Source organism: Fukomys damarensis, unplaced genomic scaffold, assembly GCF_012274545.1.
Source record: "Fukomys damarensis isolate Sample0158 unplaced genomic scaffold, DMR_v1.0_HiC HiC_scaffold_7, whole genome shotgun sequence".
Taxonomy (NCBI): domain Eukaryota; kingdom Metazoa; phylum Chordata; class Mammalia; order Rodentia; family Bathyergidae; genus Fukomys; species Fukomys damarensis.
In genome coordinates this window covers 282444-309397 of record NW_022900919.1, presented here as the reverse complement: position 1 = coordinate 309397, position 26954 = coordinate 282444, and the positions used below count along the sequence as shown (strand labels likewise).

The following is a 26954-nucleotide window of genomic DNA, read 5'->3' as shown; positions in this document are numbered from 1 at the left end:
TCAAATGACCTGTTTATCCCTTGAATATTAAAAAAAAAAAAAAAAAAAAAAAAAAAGAATAGGGAGTTGAAATCTTTGACTGTTTGTCTATTCTGTTTTTGCATTTCTACCAGTTTTTCACCCTATATTTTAAAGCTCTTTTTTGGTGTGTAGAAGTTTAGGATTGATATATCCTCTTGTGAAGTGGTCCTCAATTCCTTGTTAATAATCTTGGATTTGAAACCTTCATAGTATGATATTAATATGGTTAGCCCTGCTATCTTTCACCTAGCATTCCCATGGTATATGTAACTTTCTTTTAAGTTATTTTCAGCTTTTTAAAAGTAGATTTCTGGCAGATAGAATACAATTGAGTTTTCAGTTCTTTTAGTCTAATATATCTGCTCCTTTTTAATAAATAATTTTACTTATTTAATAGATAAAAATTACATTTATGATGCACATGTTGTATTGATATTTTATGTGTTGTGGAATGACTAAATCAATATAATTAACATTTGTATTACCTTTTTTGTAGTGATAGCGTTTAAAATTTATTCTTTAGCAGTTTTCAAATATTTAGTGCATTGTTATTAATTATAGTTAATAACACAAGCTGTGTATTAGGTCTCTTGAATGTATTTTATTTGTCCTTTCTAATTGAAATTTTATATCCTTTGACTAACATCTTGTATGCTGTACTTTTGCCTCATTCTCAGCTCATGGTCACCAGCAGTCTGTGAATGGCTTCTATAAATTTGATGTGTTTTTTATCCCATGTGCAAGTAACATCATGTAATGTTTGTTGTGTGATGCTTGGCTTTTTTCACTTATGTTATTGTCATCCAGCTTCATCCATGTTGTTGAAAATGATAGGATTTCTTTTTTAAAAAGTTGAGTAGTACCATTATTTTTATCTACCACATATCCCTTTTTTCCAGTTTTTATTTCCCAGTACATAATGATTACATTCCTTATGTGCAGTTGGTACATGTACATGACACATTTTAATTCTTTTTTTCAATCCCTTCCTATTACCCCTCTCTTCATCTCTTTTTTGGCTTTGTTGTTGTTTGGTTTTGAGACAGAGTCTTGCTATGTAGTTCGGGCTGTCCTTAAACTCCTGGTGCTTTTCCTTCCTCAGCCTCCCATGTACTGGGATTACAGGTGTTTACCACCATACCTGGTAACCCTCTCTTGATCTGTTATTCCCCTTCCCATATAAGAAAAATCTGTCTTCCTACTTATTATCCATCATTTGTTTGGCTCTTTATTTATCTTTTGGGTTTTTTATGTAAGAGAAACCATGCATTACTTAGCCTTGTGTTTCTGATTTATTTCACTTAATATTATAGTATAAAGGTGTATCCATTTTCCTACAAATGCCTCAAGTTTATCATTATTTCTGGCAGAGTAATAATCCATTGTGTTATTGCTGCACTGTTGTTTGGTACATATATGTTAATAACTTATCTTTTTCTATTGAGTTGTTTCCTTAAGAGATATATAGTGACCTTCTTTGAAGTCCATTTTGTCACATTGCCTTTATTTATTCATTTTCTGATGGATACTTAGGTTGATTCTAGATATTAAGCATTGACCAATGCTGCAATGAACATGGTAGTTCAGATCTTTGATACATCTGTTGATTGATTTTACATACGTACTCAGTATTCAGATTATAGGTGAACATGGTATATCCATTCAAATTTTCTTGAGAAACTTCCTGCTGCTTTAAATTTTTTATCAAAGCTCTATGCTCTTCCACAATATCTATACTAATTTACATTCCCATCCACAATGTACCAGATGTACCAGGGTTCCTTTTTCTTATCCTTCTAAAACTTGTTATCATTTGTCCTTTTGATAATAGCAATTCTAACAGGTGTAAGGTGATATCTCATTGTGATTTTATGTGTATTTCCTTGGTGAATATCGATGTTGAATTTTTTCATCTCTTCTGGTAATTTTAGATTTTCTGTCAAAAAATGTCTATTAGAGTCTTTGCTTTTTATTAATTAATTTATTTATTGAGTTTTTTTTGTTGTTTTGTTTTTTTTTTTTTTTAGACAGGTTCTGTGTAGTTGAGATTGACCTGGAACTCACTATGTAGCCAAGGCTCATCTTGAACTCACAGCAATCCTCCTGCCTCAGTCTCCCAAGTGCTGCAATTGCAGGCATGCGCCACCACACCCAGATTCTTTGCTAATTTTTATAATTTTTTTTTTTGTACCAGGGATGAAACTCAGGTCCTTGTGCTTGCGAGGTGGATTTGTGGAACCACTGAGATAAATAACTGGCCCCTTTGCTCATTTTTAAATCAGCATATTTATGTTTACTGTTAGTTTTTTGAATTCCATTTATATATTTGAAATTAACCTCTGATCAGATATATGGTTTGCAAAAATTTCCCCCAATGTGTACATTGTCTTTTCACTTTGTTGTCTCTATTGCTATGTAGAAGCTTTCTTTTTGGATGTAGTCCCTCTTGTTTTGACTTTTGTTACCCATGTCTTCAGTGGTATGGTTTTCAGGGCATCTATTTAAGTCTTTTTATTTTTGCTGTATTGTAGGCCTGGGGCTCATACTTAGACCCATGCATGCTAAGCAAGCCCTGTGCCACTGAACCACATACATCCCCAGCCCATGTTTAAGGCTTTAATCCATTTTGAGTTGATTTTTTTATTAATTAGAGTACAATATAGTTTTTTTATTTGGTTGGTTGGTTAGTTTTTTTGCATTACCAGCAATCGAATTCAGAACCTTGTACTTGCAAGGCTGGTGCAGTGCCCCTGCACTACATCCCTGGCACTTTGAGTGTTGATTTTTGTAGATGGGATAAGCTAAGATGCTAATTTCATTCTTCTGCATGTAGATATCTAGTTTTTACAATATCACTTATTGAAGAAGTGGCCCTTTCCCTGTGTGCTGTTCATAATATCTTTGTTGAGGATATGGTGGTGTAAATGTGTGGGTTTATTTCTCAACTCTCTCTTGTGTCAGCTCAGTTGATATGGCTATTAATGCCAGTATCATTCATTTGCTTACTATAAATTTGTAGATTTTGAAATCAAGTAGTGTGATGCCCTCTTTTATTTTTCCTCTCCAGAGTTCTTTGTCTATTCAAGGAGGTTCTACATGAATTTTAAAATTGATTTTTGTGTTTCTAGGAAAATTTTGATTGAATTTTCAATATGTTTACACTGACAGTGTGGACATTTTAAACAGTGTTAATTCCTCAAATCCGTGAACAGGAACTAAACCATATTCAATTTCTTTTATCAGTGCTTGGTACTTTTAAGTGTATAAGTCATTCACCTCCTTGGCTAAATTTACTGGTAAGCATTTTTTGTAGGTATTGTGAATGGAAGTGTTTTATTACCTTTACAGGCAGTTCATTTTTGCTTTATTAATTTTTGAATGATGAATTAGTGCCTTGCAACTTTCCTAAATGTTTATTAGTTTAAATAGGTTTTTCTTTTCTTTGTTGAGTCTTCAGGGTTTTCTGTATAAAGGTCATGTTAGCTGCATACAGAGAATTTCACTTGGTTTTTGTTTTGTTTGTTTTTGTATTTTTTGTTTTTTGTTTTGCTTTGTTTCTCTTAGTTTGGCTGTCTTATTTATTTCTCTTTCCCAGTCACGCTGTCTAGGTCATCCAGTCTTGTTGCCTAGAATTGGTAAGAGTGGACATCCTTATCTCCTGGTCTTAGAGGAAATGCTTTTAACATTTCACCACTGATGATGGTTGTCTTCATTACTTTTCTTCTTGCTGAGACAAAATAACATGACACCCAAAGTTAAAGGAGGAAAAGTTTATGGCGCCAAAGCAAAGTGGCATGGCAGACAGGTGTTGCAGAGGAGAAACAGTTTGTGGTGGCCAGAAGGTAACAAAAGCAACAAGGGAACTAAGGAGAGGCATCTTTCTGCCCCTTTTATATTATTCAGAAAACTGGAATTAGGGCAAGCCAGTCAGTGTACTAGCTTAGCAATCAAATGCCCTTAATCCTAGCATCACATACTCTAGATTCAGCCACCTCTTAAAAAACAACCTATGATTGCAGTGAGGCTTTGGGGGGACATGTAGACCCAAATCATAACTTTCCACCCCTGGGTCCCCCAAAGACTCATGTACATTCCTATATACAAAAGGCATTTACTCCATCTCTAAGAGTTGCTAAAGGCCTGTCAGCATTGCTGAAGATTCCAAATCCAAAGTCTCCTCTGCAATTCAAGGCAATTTTTTTAGCTGCAAGCCTCTGAATAAATGAAACGAAAGTTAAATACTTCCAACATTCAATGGAACCAGATAGACATTTCATTTCTTGGATTACAAAGAGGGAGAGAACAAGGAATGGGAACAAAGCAAGACTAAAATCCAGCAGGGCAAACATTAAATCCCACAATTCCACTTCCAGCATCCCCAGCAGTCTGTGCCATGTTATGAACTCCAAAGAGCTTAGGTTTCTCCACCTCTGTACCAGTTTTGGTGTTTGTATCTCCTAAGACTTCACTCTGGGGCCAGTTTTATGTTCCCTCTTTGCAGTTTTTCTTAGAACACCCACTGTCATGGCTTCTTCTAAGTTCTGGATTCTCCAAAGTACCTTCAGCTTCACACACACTCAGGGGTACACTGCCTGCCCTCCCAGGCCTTCTGAAATCTGGGTGGAACCCTTTCTGACCCCACACCTCTTTAATTCCACCAAAACCAACCCCCTGTGGATGATGCCAGGGCCTGCTACCAGCTGGAGCAGTAGCCAGGCTTCCTATTCTCTTGACTATAGGAATTAAGTGCCTCTGAACCAAAGCTCGAGCAACAACTTCACCTAGGCTGCCGCCATTCTAGAGTATGGTGTTCTGGAGCAACAGCTTCCTTAGGCCACCAGTGTTCTGGAGCATGGTGCTCTGGGCTCTCTTCTGCCAAGGGCAGAGTCTTGCTGCGTCTTGTGATTCTGTCAGGCCATTTCTTCTATTCTGTTCCTTTCCAGCAATCAAATCTCCTCTGCTCCATCTTCACTGGACCCAACTTTACTGAAGCTTCCCTTCTGGCTAAACTTAAAACATTTTAAATCATTCTTCTGGGCTCTTTGCTCTTGATTCTAAACATAAATCTGGTTAAAAGCAGCTGTGCCACGGTTCAACATTACACTGCCTTGAAATTTCTTCTGCAAGATCAATTAATCTACCACTCTAAATGTCAGTCTCAGGCAAAGTCTCTGGATATGAGCAAAATGTAGAAAAACTTTCTGCCAAGGCATAACACACATCTACTGGAGTCCGGTAGCCAGTTCAGTCCTTCTTCCCAGTAGAAACTTCCTGAGCCTGGTCCTTTACCAGTAGTGTTTCAATCAGCATTCTGGTCCTAGAAATTCACATGAAGTACAACTTAGCATTCTAAGACTGCATTTTCATCTACCATCTCCAGACTTCACCAAACTCTTTACACAAGCCAGTTCCAAAGGCTCCTGAATGATATGGTCAGGTATAGTTGCAGCAATGACCCTACTTCTCTGGTACCAAATTCTGTATTATTATTCTTGATGCTGAGACAAAGTACCCAACATCCAAATTTAAAGGAAGAAAGGTTTTTTGGCTTACAGTTTGTAAAGGTTTCAATTCATAGTTGTCTGTCTCCAATGTAGGGTGGAATGGCAGGTAGAGCAATATCATAGAAGGAAGAGTTCAGAAGAAAGATGTAAGCAAAACAGAGGCTACAAGCATCTCAAGACAATTGTAGCTCTTTTTCTGTCTCTTATATTTTTACCTGGACTACCCACCCTAAGGGGAGGTAGCAAGGTGGGGCACCCTTAATTTTACCCAGACTGTTCAATAATCACATACCCTTAATCCCAGCAACATATGCTCTAGATCCATTCACCTCCATAAAAGCCCCGTCTATGACTGCAAGTAGCTTTGGGGCAGACATCTAGACATAAGCCATAGCAGAATCTTTGTTTAATTTCTGTGAGTGCAAATATTCCACAAATTGTTATTGATTTCTAGTTTTATGCCACTGTGATCAGAAAGTATACTGGATTTAATTTTAATAAAATTGTTGATTTCTAACTTTACAGCATTTTAGTTAGAAAATATAATGGGAATAACATTAATCTTCCTACATTTGTTAACACTTATTTTTGTATTCTAAAATATTATGTATCCTATGAATATTCCACGTGTACTTGAGAAGAAACTACACTGTGCCTCTGTTGAGTGGAGTGTTCTGTGTATGTTCAGGTTCATTTTGTCTAAGTGTAGTTCAGGTTCAGTGTGGTTACTGATTTTCTGTTTGGATAATCTGACCTTTGTTCAAAGTAAAGTATTGAAGTCCCATACCATTGTACACTGCTTTTTCCTCACGCTAATTACTTTTGTGATGTGCTGTGTATATTTATGTTTTGTATCCTCTTGATGAATTGATCCCTTTATGATAATTTATAATTTTTTTGTCTTTTTAAATATTTTTACTTAGCAGTGTTACTACCTTTTGTATGTATTGCTACCCCTGTTCTTTTTTAGTGTCCATTTCACAAAATATGTCTTTTTTTCATTTTTTTAATTGTGGCTTGTTTGTTTACTTAACAATGTTTTTGTTGCTCCTGGGAACCAGTCCCTTGGCCTCACTGCATTCAAGGCCACCACTCTACAGTGGAGGTATATGCCACCCTTCGCTTCTTCATTTTGAGTCCGTGTGTGTTTTCAGAGGTGCAGTGAATCTTATAGACACTGTAAGATTTGATATTTTCTTTAAAAAATGTGTTCAACCATTTAATGTCTTTTAATTAGAGAATTTAATGCTTTTGTATTTGAGGTGCTTATTATTAGGACTCTCTACTGCCATTTTGTTCATTATTCTTTGGGTGTCTTGTAGATCTTTTGTTCTTTGCTTTTTCTTTTGATATATTCATCTGTGGTTAGCTATTTTACTGTAGTTATATGCTTTAATTTCTTACTGTTTATGTTTTGTGAATGTACTATAGATTTTTGCTTTGTAATTGCTCTGATACTTAGATAAAAAAGTCTTCTAGGTATCATAGTCAGTTTTAAACTGTGTAAATGTTAACTTTCATTGCAAAGAAAAACTCTATACTTTTATTTCGACATCCCTTACATTTTGTGGGTTTTTTTTAAATGAATTTTATTAGTACATTTTAGGTATAAATTATGATGACATTCAACATTGGAAATTTGTGCATTGACATAATCTGTCTTGGTTCTTATTTTTTCAACATTCCCCTTGCCCTCCCTTCAACCCCTCCACCCCTCCCTTATTTACAAAGACTTTGTTTCCATATTTTCATTTTCTCACGTTAATTCCATTCCCTTTGTTCCTTTCTGCTACCCCTCCAACTTTCTCTTTGCCCCTTTTCTTCCTATTTCACATTATACATTTTATGCTTTTGATGGTATGAATCTCTTATATTTGAATATTGTATCTCTTCCAAGATTTGAAATTTTTTGCTAGTTTTTCTTTAAATAAACTTTCTATCCCTTTCTTTCCTCCTACATCTTCTGTTCTATTTATATTAGGTTTTTGATTCTGACGTTCGAATATCAGGCTTTCTTTATTCCTTTTCATCTTTTTTCTCATTGTACATTTTCAAATAAACTGTCTTGAAGTTGGCAAAGTCTTCTTTTTTTTTTTTTTTTTGATACCAGGGATTAAACTCGGGTCCTTGCTCTTGCAAGGCAGGACACCGAACCACTGAGCTAAATTCCTGGCCCAAGTCTTCTTTAATTTTGAACATTTTTTTTGCTGTATATTCTTCGTTGCATTTTCTTTCGGACTGTATGCTGGGTTTTCTGTGGGAAGAGTGGAAGTGTGCTGGCTCAGTCAGGTGGAGCAATTCTGGCTTTTCTAAGGACATAGCCAAGCAGTCCCTGTGTAACTTTGTCAGTTGAGATTGATGTAGGTGAGCTCTGCAGGTATCCTCAGCTGCCAGTTCTGTATGTATTTTAGCAGCAGTGAAGGTTATTGAGGGGGTCTCTGGTGGCAGTGGTGGCTATTTTTTTTTTTCAAATCTCTTTTTGCTTCCCTACTAGAGAAATCATGCCTGAGAGGATCCTTGACTTATGGGCCCACACTCAGAGGCATGGTGATTGATGAGTCATGCCTGTTCAGTGGCCATGAGGCTAGGTCTGAATCATAGGTATACAGGAATTATGTCTCTTGGGTCCAGAGCAGCAATGCACAGGTATTCTGGGCATTGGTAACCCCATTTTCTCCTGGTAATGGTATGTGAGGTTTGGCTGCTTGTGCAGATGCTGGGAAGTCAGGAATGAGACTGTGATGTTTGCAGAGTTGCTTAGACTCTGTGTACAGGATGGAGCCTTGCTCTTTATGGCTGCTGGAGTGGTGGCTGTGAAGTACACACTCAAGGAGGGCCCTTGGCTCCAAGCATCTGGGGCTTCTAGAATGTGCCCACTCACTAGGTGGCGTGGCTCAAGTCAGGAGCACATGAGGGTGTGGGAGAGGTGGCACCTTTGTCTGGGGGTGGCACACATGGGGTTACTCTCTAGTGAGGAGTATACACCTGGTTGCCCTTTCTGGGGTTCCCTGGCAGGAGTTGCTGCTGGCTACTTCAATGGCAGGAGATGTTGGTGTCCTTAGTGGAGCAGGCCACTTGGTTTGGGTAGCTTAGAATGCCTGACTGACACAACCTCTCATTTTTTTCTTTTTTCCCAAGCATGTGTACACATCTCAGGTATGTTGATATCACTTATAGTCCTTTCTGCGTTGCTCTTGATTCTTAAATGTGCCTTTGACATATTATATTGTGATTTTCACTTGTGGAGAACTTTCTATCATTCCTTTTTTCTTTTTCTTTTATTTTCAGAAGGATGAAACCTGGTATCAACACTTTGGTTATATCCTTTATCCTCTGTGATATAGCTTCATTTTATTTCCCATATTGCCTGTGAAACTGATAGTTGGATCTAGAGCTAGTAGGGACAGAATTATTTTGACCAGAGATATTCATTGGTAGTTAATATGTACTTCCATTAGTCTGTTTCTCTCTTTTTGTGTGTGTGATGCCATTGATATTCTGTGCTGAGATCCACTTGTTTCATAGTGACTAGAAAATAGTGATATCCTATTTCTTTCAACCTTTCTTCCATTTTTAGCTGGAATATTCCCATACAGAGCTTAAGTTCACAGTGGTGTGGTTTGAGCGGGATTGTTGGAACAAAATGCTTAGCGCTTTCTCTTCATGATTTTAAAAATCCAGACTGTTCTGACTTAAGATGGTTTGACTTATGATATTTTTAGCTTTATGATGGTATGAAAGTGATATGCATTCAATAAAAACTAATCTTCAAGTTTTGAATTTTGATCTTTTCTGGGACTAGTGATTTCTCAGATGACACTCTCTTGTCATGCTGGGCTGCAGTGAGCTACAGCTCCTACTCACCCTCATAGCCACAAGGGTAAACAGTCTATATGCAGTGAGCTGCTGGGTTAACCAGCGTTCTTTGGATACAGACATTCAGCAAATTACATGAGATAGTCAATATCTTGTTATAAAGTAGGATTTTTATTAGCTGATTTTACCCAATTATTGGCTAATGTCAATACTCTGAGCCCATTTCAAGTAGATGAGCCTAAGTCATGATGTCTGGAAGCCTAGGTATATTAAATGTACCTTTAAATTACAGTATTTTCAATTTATGATTGATTTATTGGGACATAATCCAATTATAATTCAAATAATGTATGTATTTAAAATAAATAGCACTGTTACATGATAATCCTCTGATAGTGACCATATATGTTTCTTTTTAGTATCTGCATAAACACATGCCTTTAAATATATTTGATGTGTCAACAATAGCACTGCATCTATTATGTTCTTTGATAGTCAAGTAATTTTGTCCATGGCAGTTTCCTTGTGTTGGCTCTCTACCCTTTTTCATAGAATCCAGCTGATCACTAATGGCTTCTGTGACATTGGCTGTGGTGATATATCCTGAGTTCATCTTGTGCATGTTCTGCCTCAGAGCTAGAGTCAGCCACCAGAGGAAAGGAAATGAAATCATCCTGGAGGGTTATTGTGTGGTAGAAATCCAGAAATTAGAAGCTACTGTGGAAATCCAAGTTAATATGTGATAGCTCATATATGAAGTTTAAATATGACTAGTGACATAAAAACTTATTTAATTAAGCTTTGTATTTTAAACGTTAAGTGTTAACTTACCTCTAGTTACCTAAGGTGACTTTCCCTGTTCCTGTAGGATTTGCCAGCCAGCCAGATGATGAACAGGTGAATGTGATGGGCTTCCGCTTCTTGGGAGGCTCCCGAGTTACTCTCCTGGCTTCCAAAACGTCTCGTAAGTGAAATCATGTTGGATGCTTTGAAGTTTTCTATTGAGGATACCTCATCACAGGGCAGTCTCACATCAACAGTTTTTGCAAAGGTAGAAGGCACTCTTTAGGTAGAATCTGAAAACTAAAACCGTTATATTGGATGTAAAACTTATAACTTAGGATTATATTTTGTTAGAGATAGGACACTGTAGTTTGGAGGCAGAGGGCGTTTGAGAAAGGAATGTAAGGAATTAAAAAATATTTTTAACATAAATTATTGTGAAGAAGGTTTTAGGAGCTCCTAGAAATATTTTTTTGAGAGTGTTATTCTTACATCTCACACTGGATATTGGCAGAGTGAAGGTGAAAGTAAGTGACTCATGCTGAGATTAAACTGGCAGGAAAAAGCAGCAATTATGTGGTCAAGTTCGAATTTCTATTTTAAATACACTTTATGAATTAGTGGTTTTTATGAGATAATATTTGAAACAAATATCCAGATTTTTTCACCTCCTCTGAGCACACAACAAAGCCTTGACACAGCCGTCCTGTGATTAGATAAGTAAATATGGAATGGGGCAGCCAGTGTCTTTTAAACATGGAACCAGATAAAGCATAAAAGCTGACACCTGAAGAGTGGCTTCTATGAGCAGCCCCCTGTTCCTTTTGACTTCTGTGACTCAAATTCTTGCCTAGGAAATGCTTTTGATAATGAGGATATAAGTGTTAAAAGAGTGGAGCTTTCTAGGGTTGAAGCTGGTGTTGGTTTTTCCTTCTTCTCTATCAGAGCATTCATTTCTAGGAAGGGATGAAGTAATTTGTACTCACAGTGTTTGATATTTTTCTTTTTCACAAAAAGCACATAGTGTTAATTCTATGAAATGTTGGTTGATAGAAAAATTCTATATATGGAACAAAACCCAGTATTTCTTCCATAATTAGAAGTCAAGTGAGTAATAAGTCATACAGAGTTGTCCTTGGCTCTTAGATGGTATTTTCTGTGGTTTCCATACATTCATTTCCTTTTGAAACCTACTTGATATTGAAGGAAGGCTTCAAGGGTGCTACATGGGAATTTCAGTTCAATTTCCTGATTTGGTATGGACCAATCAAAGCAGACAAGTAAGATGAGGGCAAATAAAGGCAGTAAATTAATCAAGGTAAGAAATGGAATACTCAGAAATATTGTATAATTGATAGGATAATAGCAATCTAAAAATAAGAAAGTATTTAGTTCCAATTTTCAGAATGTTCAAAATATAAAATCAAATAATTTGGGAGTTGCAGAGCCTGTATTGTTGATGAGTCCATTATGAATTTTCTCCTACTGATATTTATGAAGGAGATTCCTTCAGTTATGTCTGCATAATTTATGCTTTGTAATTATACTAATTATGTAATCATAATTGGAGTGGCAAATTTCATAGAGCTTTACACATTAATGATAAAAAGTCTCCTAAACATAACGCTAAGCCCAAATTAGTTCAGTATAAGCTACATTTTGATCTAAGGATAAATTTAGAGTATCCAGTGTTGCAGGATTTTAGTATGTAGCAGTAATGACAAACAAATGTCAAACTGTAATCCAGAACCCATTTATTTATCAGAAATTGTCAACACTGCGATTAAACCTGGATGCTGAGGTTTTACTTTAGAAAAACAACTCTACATTAACATTTTTTGTTTTAAAAGAAAACTACAATATCACATGTGCCCTAATGTGTTAGTTACTTTTCTCTCTTGCTGGGACAAAATACCAGACACCCAAAGTTAAAAGGGAAGGGTTTTATTTGGCTTACAGTTCTTAGAGGTTTCAGTCCATAATCAGATGACTCCAAGGCAGGGATGACAAACAGGCCTGGCAGAGCAGAAACACCATGACACACAGAAGGTAGCAAAGGCAACAAGGGAGAGTTTAACAGCCTCTGTCTGCCCCTTTTACTTTATTCAGACTACCAGGATTAGGGTGGTACCAAACTAATCTCTCACAATGGTTAAGTAATCACCCACCCTTAATCCCAGCATCACACATTCCAGATTCAAATACCCCTGAAAAAAAGTCCCACCTCATCTGCATGAGGCTTGGGGGGATATCTAAACACTCAGATTTGCTACTAATGATATATAGTTTTCAGTAAAGATTAGACAGTTAAATCCATTAATTCCAGGTTGAGGAGTAAGGTGAAGGAGTTGTGGCCTTGTTTTAAAATGAGCACTATTAGAGCATGTTTCAATAGTCATTGATTGACATGGTTGGGCTCAGCAGAAGTGATGATCAGGAAAAGGAAGTAGACTACAAAGTAGTGAAATTCTTGAGGAGGAGGGATGAGATGTATGTCTCTCCCACCGTGTTCTGGTGCTAGACATTGAACCTAGGGCTGTGTGCATGCTAAGCTTCTGCTGTACCACTGAGCCCAAGAAATTCCCCTAGCCCAAAAAGTACACTTTCACAGATGCTCCACAAAAGGAGGGATTGGGTAGTGTCCAGGTGACTATGTATTTGTTGATGGAAGGACAAGGGAACTTTGATGTTTAAATCTGAAAAAAAGGCACAACATTGGTTTCCTGGGAAATAAAAGAACAACTCGAGGAAAACAGGCAGTTTTGAGTTTCTATTTAACATTTAGATCTTGTATTTTGAAATGAAACTAGTTATCCATGTTAGATGATTTTCCTGGCTAGTGATTTGTCTCTTGGTGTCTAAGTAGCTAACACAGATCCTAGATTTTAAAACAGAGAATTTCAAATAACATTTTGTGAGTGATTTTAATAATAGACTATCAAATCTGAGCTGATAAGGAGAGATGTAAAGATTAGAGAAAATTGATATATGCTAAAAATTAATGGAATTTGTGGATCAAAAATTTCATTTGAAAGGTGGAAATGATAAAAAATCTTTTATTTTTTAAACCTGAATGTGCTAGAGAGGGTAAACAAACTGAGGAAGAACAAGTTTAAAAGTCTTGCTTATCTACTTTAATTACTTTGTTGAAGAATTTTAATCATGCATGTGAAGAAGGGTTGAGCTTGAAAAATGGTTCTTTTTGCATTTGCTAAAAGAAAGTATATGTGATCTTGAACTGTGGTCATCAAAATATCTTCAGCTCAAGGAATGTGAGAGTCTTGTTTCACTTCTCCTTAACAGAGCACACCATATTCCTTTGCCACTTCGCAGAGAGATGAGATATTAAGATTGTGGCCTGGTGAGCTCCAGGACTAATAATGGAAGAGACAAACAGGTGACAAGAATCAATCTCAGAAGGTTTGCTGTGCTCATAGAAATGCACTTTCAGTATTATTGGATCCCAGATGAAGGAGAGTTAGTAGGAGGTTAGATTTGTAAAGAATCTGGTAGAAACAGGAGGATTCAGGTAGAGAACATTCCAGGAAGAGAGGGATTTTTAGAGATCAGTGAATGATCATTCCAGTCATTGATTGTCTCTGAAATTCCTTGACTTCATTAAGGGACTGTCACATTGCTCTTACAACATGCTCTTCCAGGCACTGAAGACAATTCATTGATCTCTAAAACTAAGCATTTACTTTCTAGCATGCTGCCCTCCATCAGTCCCTATGGCATCATCATCTATTACCTGGACTAGGTACAGTGTCTGCCCTGTAAGTTCATTCTTACCTCTTTCCAATTCATTTTCTACTTGGCAGCTCTTGTAAAAAAAAAGCAAACTGAGAAAAAAACCACTCCAACAGTAAAGACCTCTGTTTATAATAATACCCAGACTCTTCCGTGTTAGCACTCCCTGTGTGTTATGGCCCTGATGCCTGCCTTGTCTAGGGGTACTCTCTCCCTCACTGGGGCTTCCTTTCTGTTCTTGGTACACTTCTGACTTTTCCCTGAGGTCTTTGTATATGTCATTTCTTCCATATTAAAGTTAAAGCTTTGTGTGCTAAATGACTAGGAATGTAGAGTCTAGATTCCAATGGATAGTTTAGACTGGCTTACAATTATCTGAATGACTTTGCAAAAATTGCTTAACGCTAGCAGGATAACACATTTTTTATCATAAAGTCACAGAAATATGGGTGTGTCAAACCATGTTTTTTTTCTTTAGAATATTTCTGTTGATGAATTGTGAAATTTAATTTTATGAGTTTTATTATATTAAATAATGAGTGCTTAACAGAAAAAATTTACAAAAATAAAGTATTACATTTTTAATATTTATTGAGTGTTTATAAAAAGCTTCAGAATTTTCAACATCAACTGTTTTTGGTATTCAAATTCTAAAAAAGAGCAACAGAAATAAATTCCTCTGTGAACTACCAGTAACATGCAACAAAAAAATAATCTTTACTTCATTTATCACACCTAAGGCAGTCTTCATACATGATAGCAGCTTGTTCCATACACATGTATTGCTTACACTGACAGCGCATGTGTTTTGGTTTCCTGGCCTTTTTGTAGGGCATACTTGACATCTTGCTGGTTTTCCTGTTTTGTCAGGAGGTTCTTATTATACAATGTGTAGTTAACAGGCACATGAAATATCAATAAAATAAAGTATAAATTATTAATATGTATTGCACATTTAGAATAAACATCAACATTTTTACATCAGATGTCTACCTACTTACAAAACTAAAAAATATCAGAAATGAATACCTATATGAACTACAATGAGAATAACAAAAGCAGGGCTGGGGATTTAGCTCAATGGTTCCACTGCCTGTCTTGCAAGTGCAGGGACCCGAGTTTGATCCTCAGTACCAAAAAAAGAAAGAAAGAAAGAAACAAAAAGAATGGCCCCCAAAAACACTCTACAAAAAATAAATAAATAAATAATCTAAGGGAAAGTGGGAAGGGTAGGGGAAAGGAAAGAAGGGAAAAGAAAAAATATGAGAAAAGGACAAAATGGAAACAAAGTCTTTGTAAATAGGGAAGGGTGGAAGGAGTAAAGGGAGGGTAGGGGAAAGGGGAAAAAATAAGAACCAAGATACATCATGTAAAGCTACAAGATCCCAATGATAAATGTAACTGTATTGTATCCCTAAAATGTACCAATAAACTTAATGAAAAAAAACTACTTCAATTATCATATCTAAATAATAGGAGAATAAGATATAAATAAAATAAAATATCAATTATATAATGAATGCTTAGAATAGACATCAACATTTTCACCTCAGCTGTGTACTTGCTTACAAAATCTTAAAAATAACATCCAAAATAAATTCCTTTATGAACTACAATGAAAATACCAAAAGCACTCTACAAAAAAAAAAAAAACTTTACTTCAATTATCACACCTAAACAGTAAGAAAATATGATTTCAGTAAAATAAAATGTCAATTATGTAATGAGTGCATAGACTAAAAAACATTTTAACCTCATTTTTACCTCAGCTTTGCTTATAAAACCTGAAATATAACATCAGAAATAAAAAACTATGTGAGCTACAATGAAAATACCAATAGACTTCTACAACAAAAATAATCTTTGCTTCATTTGTCACACTCAAGGCAGTCTTCACATCTGAAAATTGCATGTGGGTCAGGGATTTAGCTCAGTGGCACTGCACCTGCCTTGCAAGCACAGGGTCCTGAGTTTGATCCCTAGTACCAAAAAAGGAAAAAAAAAATTGCATGTTCCATATACAAGTACCAGTTGCAGTTAGCACATACGTTTTATCTTCCTCTTCTTTCTTGTAGGGCATGGTTGATATCTTTTTGGTTTTCCTGTTGTAGCTGTAAGTCTTTGTGATACTGTGGCTGCCACAAAAATTATTTTTGTGTGTGGTTCTGCAGGCAGAAACATTTTGTTTTTCTTCTGTTGTAAATGATCTCTCATGACTTCTAGTCTCAATCCTCAAAGAAAATTTCTCTGTGGCACTTTATACTTGTTATTTTCTTTGTAAACTATGAAACTGTTTATGCCACACATTTTTAGAATTGAGTAAAACATAACCATTGGCCCATGCTTTTTGTTTCAGTGACATTATAGTTGCTGCCCAACTCATCAACAACATCCACTCTGCCTTTGATTTTGTTGTAGCAAGTTTTAGTCTTATGCTTCTGTTTTGTCAAGGTTTCCCTATCAATATTTTCTTCATGGTGCAATGTTGACAAAGGCAGCACCAGTTTGTTTTTCTTTGCTGTGTATGAGGCAATTGTAAATCTTTCTGAAATGTAAAGTTTGTACTATATAATTGTCTTTTGAAATTACAACATTTCATTTGGAATTTCTGTTTTGTTCCTGCATACAGTTCTTGTGTTGGTTGTGCTCTGTTAGCAAATGTAATGTTGACTGGACATTAGTAAACCTGTTGCTGAATGCCATTCCAGTTATTTTGGGAGATGGGAGCAACAGATCTTTTCAAATCAGTTTATTACTATGTAAATAAAGACCTGATGGCTGAGTTCCAGGATAAATTTCTCAATGGAAAGCATAGTAAGTCTTCACATCTACAAGGGCCTAAATTTTTATGCCATATTTTGACTTATCCCTTGTCCTTTGTCTTTTACCTTCCTGTGATTACCATGAGAAATCCCTGCTAAGTACGACAAACCTATGAATGCTTTCAGTTCAGCTAGTGAGGTGTCATAGAACAATATTTTGAATATGACTACTGATGCATATGCAATGTTTTACTTGTATTTCAGCCTTTGTGTATTTCACACATCTTGTAGAATTTCATCTATTACAATTTCCAACTACCAATGGGTTTCTGCCCTGACAAGATACTCACTATATTTTCAGATTCTGTTTGGTTGCATGACCTTTTTGCAACATTTCATCTAGTCAAATATGCACTTGCATTGCTGTTTTCTTTGTCATCTGAATCCAAGAGGTCTGCATTCCCTCGGTCTGTATCAGTCGATTCTCGCTCCATTTCACCATCACAGGAACTTTTCCTCACATGCCAATGTCAGAGTCATTGTTGTCGTCATTATCATCATCATTGTCATCTTCATCTCCATCATCATCATCATCATCATCATCATCATCGTCATCATCATCATCATGTCATCTACCCACACCACTCTTCTATTATGAAAACATGGATCTTACTATAATAGATCGTCTTCATTATCCATGCATATGGGTAATGAATAATATGATGCTACATTTTTGACCTCCTCCAAAACTTGCAAATCTGGCTTTTCATGTGTCTTTGTGCTAAACTGAGCTATTTCTACCAGAAGAATCAGAAGAAAACTTTTTAAAAACAAATCCTAGAGTAATGTAAATGTATTATACCCTCTGTGATACTCAGGTAAACATACAGAAAACCTTAGCGTCTATAAATCACGTACTATTACAACACAATCATACAACAGTAATAAGTTTTAACACCACAAATAATTTAAATTTGGAAGTCATCAGTATAATAAGATATTTTTCTGCTTTTTATCATTGAAGGTCTGTACAATTAGGAAACATATATTTAATACATTGTGAAGTTAGTAATAATTGAAATCACTGTTATATCAAAATCTTTGTATATATTTACTTAGTTTTTCCACTTAAGGAAGAGTTTAACTTTTTCCAAACAGGTTTACAGGGTGTAACTTCACTGACAAGAATTAGGGAACACCTTTAGAAGTCTTACAGATTTAGGAAACCATACTGCAGAGCACAAATAGACTTATTACCCAGTACTCGTGTGTTTCGTTTATATAGTAACTGTTTAATCAAAGCTAGTAGATGTAAATGTTTAAAATGGTAGGACCAACTTAGAGCCAAATTTTGAGCATTTTTTGTGTCTAATGTCTTTGTGTATATTGTATAAAAGAGATCACACCCATTAGTTACTTTGTATGTATTAAATTTATGCAGTTTTATCTCTATAAGCTTAACTTTAAATCTTAGACTTACAGCATACTTGTTTTCAGATATATAGGCTATGGTATAAACTAAGATAATTGTTTAACCAATCATAAGGTGATTATTAAAAATATTTTATAAGCCAACATTTAATTTAACTTTCAAAATTCAGCTTAACCGAAAGCTTAATAATGGAAAACAAAAGGAGTTATCTTAGTAAAAGGTAGAGCCTTTGTTCTTTAATCTAGTTTTTAAAATGTTTCCAAAGGCATCTCAATATCTTAAGAAAACTGTATTATTTTAGATATAGAAAGCTTAGCCTTTTAACCAATATATTATAATAATATATTTAATAACATTCATTGGAGTTTGTCACCATATGATTCTGAAAAAATGGAGAAGTCACATTAGTGGATAAAAACTAAACAAATTGGTTCAGGGACCTGCCCTTTTATTCACAGAGTAGAGGCTTGTTCAGTAGATTTTCCAAGACTAAGGAGTTCCTACTTATTTAACAATTATTTTAGATAACTTATGAGAAAATTATAACAGTTAACACCCTTTAAAGTTATATATATATTATCTTTGACCAAGAAAAAACTCTTAAATTACTGTATACTACCACAATAGACATTGCATTTATAAAAACAGTAGACATTACTTCCAATCTGGATGGAAACATATCACCAACTTTAAAGACATCTTTCTTTTTAGCAATTGATTGAAATTCATGCACTGTTAAGCTATATGACATTAGCCAAAAACAATCATTTGGGTTAACATTGTGAATATTTATTTATAGACCAATCTAAATAAAACCTTTGGCGGATAATATATACCTGAAAGTTGACACACAGAAAAATATATATTAATCTAAATCATATATAACCTTTGTGTTATCAAAGTTTAAGGCTTTTATTTGTAAGTCCCAAGTGAACTTCAAGCCCATTAGCCATCATCCTGTAATAGCTTTAAAAGAATTTGGCTCACCCCCAAAACCTAGAATAGTGGGGTTTTTTTGGGGGGGAGGGGAGAGGGGCCCACAAAACCCTTAAGTTTACAAAGGAAAAAAAAGAGAAAACAATCGATAGGATCTCAGAAAGATTTGATAAAGCAGTTGTAGGTATTTAAATCAGTTTAAATGGACAAACAGAAAACACAGAACACACAAAACAATTACTTTTAAATCAGAGTGAACTCTTTGATGTATTGGCCAAGCTAAGCAATAGTAATCTGTTATAGTTACAGGTATATAACTATAAATAGACTAGTCTAGGGGTGACCAGTTAGCACAGAGATCTTTTATAAGCCTATACCAATAAGAATAGAGGGGGGGGAAGGGAGGGAAGAGAGAAGAGGAGAGAGACCTTTTTATACTGTGACAGCAAGGGTTGTTTAAAAAAGGACTAGACTGATATTTATCTTAATTAATATTGGACTAGAGCTACTATAGTAAACCACTCCTCTGACAGAGGGTAAGAGACAAGGGTGCCACTCTTTATCTTTTATTTCTCTCTGCCTGTGACAGCAGGAGAGTAGATCTCCACTCCTCAGAATGGGTGAATTAATCATACTGGGTTGATGCATGTTTCCAGGAGGGTGTGTCCAGGGCCTGATCCTCGTGAATAGATGGATTTGGATAGAATAAATCTTAGCCCCCAGGAGGGAAGAAATCTAGCCCTCATAAAGATATCCTTTAGCCAACCTCCTGTAAAGAGGGACAGTAGTGCCAAATGGCTTTTGTTTAGAGAAGTCGTTTTTTCTCTTTTTGGAGTCTGAAGGAAGTGGTTTGAGCAAGTTTGAAAATTAGATTCCCCATTTGCTGAGCACCAGAGGAGGTGTTAGAATAGAAGTAGGCTGGCTTTCATTGGGTTGAAGTAGTCAAATAGCTTGGGAGACTCTCCCTTAACATTTGACCTGACAAATGTTTTGTTTGTTTGTTTGTTTGTTTTTTTTACAGAATCTAGAGGATTCTTTGTTAGATGCTGGCTCTCTGAAAGTAAGAGTAGAGGTCTGGATATCAGGCATACTGGGGATGAGGGAACCCAGCATGTAGGCTGTTTCCGGCCAAGTAAATCTTATCAAGACATATCCAGAGAAGAGGGGGCAGTCATTGTAGTGCAGACAGAAAAGCCCAAACCTGAAGCTCAACTCTTACTGGAGAATAAGAGAGGCCTCTAAGGAGAAGTTTCAGGTTGGATATCTGAGAGGCTTGAGTTTTTCATTTCATGTAGGAGTTCTGGGATGATGATAGATAAGTTATGTCTCTGCTGGATACCTAGTTTGGGCTAACCCTAGGCACTTGGTTGGTGCCTAAATCATGTAATTGCTCTTGTCATGGATGTTGTCACTGCCACATTGTCCTCATTGCTGCCAGCATCATTGTTACTGGCGTTGCTGTAGAAAATACACAGAAATCATGTTCTCTCTGAGCAGAGGTTTCAGGGAATGGAGGGGAGGGTTTATGTTTAGGGAAGCATATGACTATGAAATCTCTCTTCAAATCAAAGAATGATGAGAAAACTTCCATTATGATTGTGGGGATTTGTGCCGGTTACATCCCTGAAATATGGGACTTTCTATAGAATAGATTTTATTTCACAGTAACAATCTAATAACAATAGATTATACTTTTGTAATGGTTATTGTTTTACCTGTTCAGTGTCTTTTCAAGAACCAAAAGTTGGATGTTCTCACTGTATGTATTATTAGACACAGGGTAAAATGGAGTGACCACCTGCCTTTGGGATTAGATTTGAAAGTGTCTTGGGTTTGATATAGAAAAAAGAGCAGTACAAGTATTTTTATGAAGGTAGTGGAAATCTTGTCTGTATTATGAAAAAGATACCTTTGGCCTTTTAATTTTAGAATTCATTTCAAACTTACTACTAGTTGACATAGTTTTTAGCTAGTTCCAATATATTACTAAACTTTTTCCTTAATCATTTGTTCTTAGAACGATACCGCATTCAGAGTGAACAATTTGAAGATCTTTGGCTCATAACAAATGAGCTTATTCTCCGCCTTCAGGAATATTTTGAAAACCAGGGTATCAAAGATTTTGCGTGTTCTTTTTCTGGATCTGTGCCCCTTCAGGAATATTTTGAGTTGATTGATCACCATTTTGAGGTATGTATGATTATAATTCACATCATCAAATTCTTAAATATACAAAAGAGAGATAGGTGCTGTAACAGTGGGAATTCTAGTATAGATGCTAGTAGGTTGTGTGCTTTCAGGTGTTATTCTTATGTGGGGGACTTAATTCCTGCCCTTTTGACCAGTTTGTGATCAGTTGCAGACATTTGCAGAGAGACTTCCTGGAGGTGAGCATGTGATTTGGCCTTGAAACAGAGCTGATTTAATTATCCCACATGAGGATTTAATCCTTGACCGAAGTAATACAGTGTTAAAACAGCCATTTGGCTAATTCTAGTGGGCCATAATGGAGCATGATTATAAATAAAGTGACTTTTTTTTTTTAAAGAAAAGTGCACCAGAGCTTCTATTCATCTCAGTGAAGGCTAGTCCAAGTGAAGTATTCTCCACTACCTGCCTCTGGATGCTTAGTAAATGTTAAATGATTAAGTGCCTGTAAAAAGATGAGATCTGATGTGACTTTGTCGCTCTGGATATTTCTACACTTCTTGTGTGAAAGTGCCCAGGGAGCCTGTGTTAGATGGTCCTGACTGCCTCAGTGATGAGAAAGTCTTCATTCTTTGAAGATTAACTTGATATTTGGAAAGAGTTGTGTTTTGTGAGTGACTGAACAATGATAATCACTTTATGATTTTCTGTTTCGATTTTATTTTTATTAGTGCATGTTGGCAGTACACGGTGATCACATGTGTTCTCAGGAGTTGGTACATGCACATCAAGCATCTCAGTTCTTCTTTCCACCATTTTCCTTCCCCTCGCTCCATCTCTTCATCTAACTCCCATTTGCAAAAGATCTATTTCCCATTATCTATCTTTTATTTTGCTCTTATAAGTACCATGTTTTCTTTATTAATTTGTCTATTGATAGATATACAGGCCACTTTCAAGATTCAGCTGTTTGCTGCCATAAACATGGGAATGCATGGATCAGTATAATGTGCTTTAACTCTTTTGGGAAAATACTTAGACAGAGAATAACTGGGTCAAATGGAGTTTCTAGTTTTAGTCTTTTAGGAAACTCTATACTGATCTCTGTAGTAGTTGTATCATTTACATTCCTACCAACAGTGCAGAAGGGTTGCTTTATCCCTACAGCTTCATGGACATGTGTTATTTTGATTTCTTGATGATAGCCATTCTTTCTGGAATAAGATGGAATCTCAATGTGATTTTAATTTGTATTTCCCTAATGGCCAAAAATGTTGAATATTTTTTCCATGCATTTGGCTATTAGTACGTCTTCTGCTAAATGTCTGTTCATTTCAGTTTGACCATTTTTTGATTGGGTGTTTTTCTTTTAGGGAAGTTTTATTTTTTTTGAACTCTTTACACATTGTAGATATTAGTCCTCTGTCTGTGGACTAGCTGGCTGACATTTTTTCCTATTCAGTAGGTTATTTCATCACTCTATCAGTTGTTTGATTTGGTGTATGGAAACCTTTTAATTTGATATGATCCCATTTGTTGATTCTTGATGTTCTTTCTTGTGCAATTGGGATTCTGTTCAGAAAGTCCTTGCCTATGCCTGTATCTTCAGTAGTTTTACTTTATCTTCCAGTAGATTATTTTTAACATTTAGTTCATTGATCCATTTTGATTTTAGATGAGAGGTATGGGTTTAGAGTCAATCTTCCGCATGTAGATAGCTAGTTTTTCCAACACTGTTTATTGAAAAGGGTATCTTTCCTCCTGTGTATATTTTTGGTCCCTTAATGGTAATCATTTAAAAGTTTTGTTTATTAAAGTAAAGTTACCAGGCTTCACTTGCTTACAGAACTTGTAAACAGGCAATACAAAAGGGAAATTTTGAAAGAATTTTAAACATAAAGTAAGCACTGGCTTCTAGAGTGACTACTTTTAAAGAACACCAGAGACCTTTCAATGTGTGTGTAGGTATGAAATGGTCATGCAACTTGTCAAGTGCCCCTTGAATAGTCTGAGTATTAAATTTTGCCTATTACATCTTTTTTTAATGCAGTATGAAAATAAAGGAAAAATTTCAGGTGTATGCAATCCAGTTTTGAACAGTTAGTTATAGCATTATCAAATAAATTGAATGTTTGGTTTTTCTTTCATTTCTGATGATAATATTTTCCAGGACAGTATATATTTGGCCAAACTATGGCACTAAAACTGACAGTATTGGGGAGAATATATAGATATTTTAAGGATTGAGAACTTTTGCATTGCTCTAGTGATGGTGAACCTGTGGCATGCAGGCCACAGCCAACTGTTTATTATCATTGAAAGCTCTAAAAGGTTCACCATCACTGCTCTAGGATGTATTTTAAGAAACTGTGGCTTCATTTTCCAAACTGGGTCCAGTGATTTATGAAAGAATGTTCAGAGAAAGACTATAATGATTACATATTTGTAATATTTAAAATAGAGAATACTATATACTAGGGACTAGTAAGTTTGGCATAGCTTTCCTTTTTTATTTGCTGTATAGGAAATCTATGATTTTCCACATCAGAGTGCTTCCTTTCTGAGGAAGAGCTTGGGGAATTTGGTAGACTACAGGTACTTTCACTGGTTACACACACAAATTAAAATGAGTGTGATTATTCTTTATTTCCTGTGTACTCACTGTCTGCTTTCAGCCATTAATACACATTGTAGAAATGTAGAATATTTTATTTAGAATGCAATTTAGAAATTTAGAATATTGTACAGCAATTCAAAACATTCAGGAAAAATTAAGTTGTTTAACTTATTTGATAGGAATGTAAATGTTTCAAAAACATACTGAAATCCACTTATGTTGTGCATAATATAGACAAGAGTAAAATATAACTTTATAGGCACTTTCTAAATACAAGCTCCCTGTAGACTTACTATATATAAGCATAGGTAAAGTAAGTGCACACTACATTTGTAGAACCTATTTGAAACTGAGAGTCTAAAACACAATACATTTTTCAGTTAGGGACCAGGTAAGTCTAAAAAGTTTTTGTATTGGTTGTTTGACATTTCTTTCATTGAATACTCTATTCACATCAACAATACATGGGATTTTCCAGAGAATAAAACAATCCCCCTAAACTAAAACACCATTCCAGATCCAGAACACTTAAATATATCACTAACATTGGAAATGCTTTTAGCCCACTCTTTGCAAGTAGCCAAAACCATATATTTAAGAAGTTTTTATAAATTGCTTGTGATGTTCATTATGTTTAATTCTTATGCCAGTGTTTTTTGATGAAGATAGTGTTTCTGCAAAGTCATCAGTAAGAATAGCCCACATTCCTTCCTTATCATAGACACACCATCTTCAATCATTGCACTGAAGAGAAGATTTTAAATATCTTTTGGTATTGATCATTTATGATGTTGCAACAAAATTTAATTATCTTCCAGTGGGTACTAAGTTCTGGGAGGCAATGGCCATTTCTAGACGCAATCCTTTCTGTTGTGGATTCTTTGCAAAATCAAACTGGTAAAAATCCTTAAATCATCCCAGTTCTTTCAATTCTGGTTCCCTCTTTGGTATTTGAGCCATTAGCTTTTCTCTGCTGGCTCATCCTAATTCTGTCGCACTATTCACAAGCTCCTGTTTGGAGGACTCACACTGTGCTGATGCACTGAACTTCATGCCGTAATCACAGCACAATGCTGGCTGGATGGAGTGCCAGCTTATCACAGAACGGTTGTATACCATTCATTCCCATTTTATTTTCAGTATGAGGATGTTTTGTATCTGTTGTTCTGACATCTCTCTGTTCAATGATCCTTTTATACTCTCTCAAATATAAAGTTCAGGATTTTGGAAAATATTAATTGCTGCAACATCTAACTTACAGTCTTTTTGAGAAGATAATTTGCTACTTATTTATACTACATTTTTTTTTCAACTTTTTTAAATTAAAATTTTTGGTACATTTTGGGTATACATTACAGTTACATTTGTCATTGGGATGTTGTACCTTTACATGATGTATCTTGGTTCTTATATTTTCCCCATTCCTCTGCCTGCCTTCCACCCCCTTTACCCTTCCCTATTTACAAAGACTTTGTCTCCATTTGTTCCTTTTCTCATATTCTTTCCCTTCTTACCTTTCACCTACCCCTCCCACTTCCCCTACACCTTAAGAACTTTTCTTCCTGTTACACAGTATCAATTATACATCCTTGTTTACACTTCACACCGGAGAAATCCTCAGCATGGGAACTAGCGCAAAGAATTAATGGTTGGGATCTCATCTTTTTAAAAAACTTCTGTACTTCAAGAGAAACCCCCAGCAGAGCTAAGAGACAACCTACAAGGTGGGAGAAAAATTGTACCAGCTATTCCTCCTACAAAGGTCTACTATCTAGAATATATAAGGTACTGAAAAAAATCTGACCCCCCAAATATAAAGACCCAACTCAAAAATGGGCATCTGAAATGAACAGACATTTCTCAGACAAAAAAGCAAAAACAGCAAATAAATATATGAAAAAATGTTCAACATCACTGGTCATTTGAGAGATGCAGATGAAAACAACACTGAGGTTCCACCTCACCCCAGAAAGAATGGCTGCTATTAAGAACTCAACCAATAACAAATGCTGGCATGGTTGTAGGAAGAAAGGAACCCTTCTTCAGTGTTGGTGGGAGTGCAGACTGGGCAACCACTGTGGAAATCAATATGGAGATACCTCAAACAACTAGAATTAAATGTCCCAATTGGCCCAGCTAGTCCCCTGCTGGGTATCTTCCCAAAAGAATTAAAAGAATCATACCACAGTGATATACGCTCACCCATGTTCATAGCAGCAGTTTGTTATAGCTAAGACTTGGAAACAGCCCAATTTCCCATCAACTACAGACTGGATAAAGAAGATTTTTTTTAAAAAAATAAAATGGGGTACAACTCAGCCATAAAGAATGAGAAACTAGAGACATTTATAGCTAAATAGATGCACATTGAGGCGATACTCTTTAAGTGAAATAAATAGGACACATACCGAATAGTTTACTAGATTCTTTAAAGATCATAAACTGCTATACTTCCTCCTTCTGTGGTGATTTCCATTTGGCCCTGCTAGTTTCTTCCAGGCCTCTGCTTCCTCTCACAGGCTGGCTGTGGCAATTCCTGTCTTAGGTCCCCAGCCCTGCTGGGAGTTGTGAGAATTTGGCCCTGCATCTGGGAAGGAGTGTGAACTACAGGGCAGGTCCATTATTATGATTTTTTTAATTGAATTTATTGGTACATTCTAGGTATACAGTACAGTTACAGTCATTGCTGGGATCTTGTACCTTTACATGACAGGTCTTGGTTCTCATTTTTCCCCTTGTCCCCACCCTCCCTTCACCCCCTCTTCCCCTCCCCACCTACAAAGACTTTGATTCCATTTTTACATTTTCTCATATTTTTTTTCCCCTTTCCCTACCCTTCCCCTACCTTTCTCACTGTCCCTGCATCTTTAGTCCTTTTCTTCCTGTTTCACATTGCTAATTAACCCGTTAGGATCTTGAGTACTATTTTAGTTTTTCACACCAGAGAAACTATTCATTATTTACACAATTTATTTATTTCACTTAGGAGTATATCCTCAAAATGTACCCATTTACCTATGAATGAATGAATCTACTTTCTCATTCTTTATGGCTGAGTAGTATTCCATTTTATAGAAAAACATTTTCTTTATCCATTTTCCAACTGATGGGCAGGTGGGCTGTTTCCAAATTTTAGCTATTACAAACTGTGCCGCTATATACATGGGTGCACATACATCACTGTG

General features: G+C 35.8%; 1 protein-coding gene and 1 pseudogene across 3 annotated transcripts in view; one reads left to right on the top strand and one right to left on the bottom strand.

Annotated features, from left to right (window-relative positions):
• LOC104853204 (protein PTHB1) overlaps positions 1-26954 on the top strand; it is a 285577-nt gene that overhangs the window by 135332 nt on the left and 123291 nt on the right. For all 3 annotated transcript variants that reach the window (XM_033761023.1, XM_033761024.1, XM_033761025.1), the window contains exons 17-18: positions 10210-10305; positions 21022-21194. In XM_033761023.1, the coding sequence (XP_033616914.1) occupies positions 10210-10305; positions 21022-21194 (269 nt within the window). The remainder of the gene's footprint in view (positions 1-10209; positions 10306-21021; positions 21195-26954) is intronic.
• On the bottom strand, positions 24364-26390 carry LOC117285188 (annotated as a pseudogene).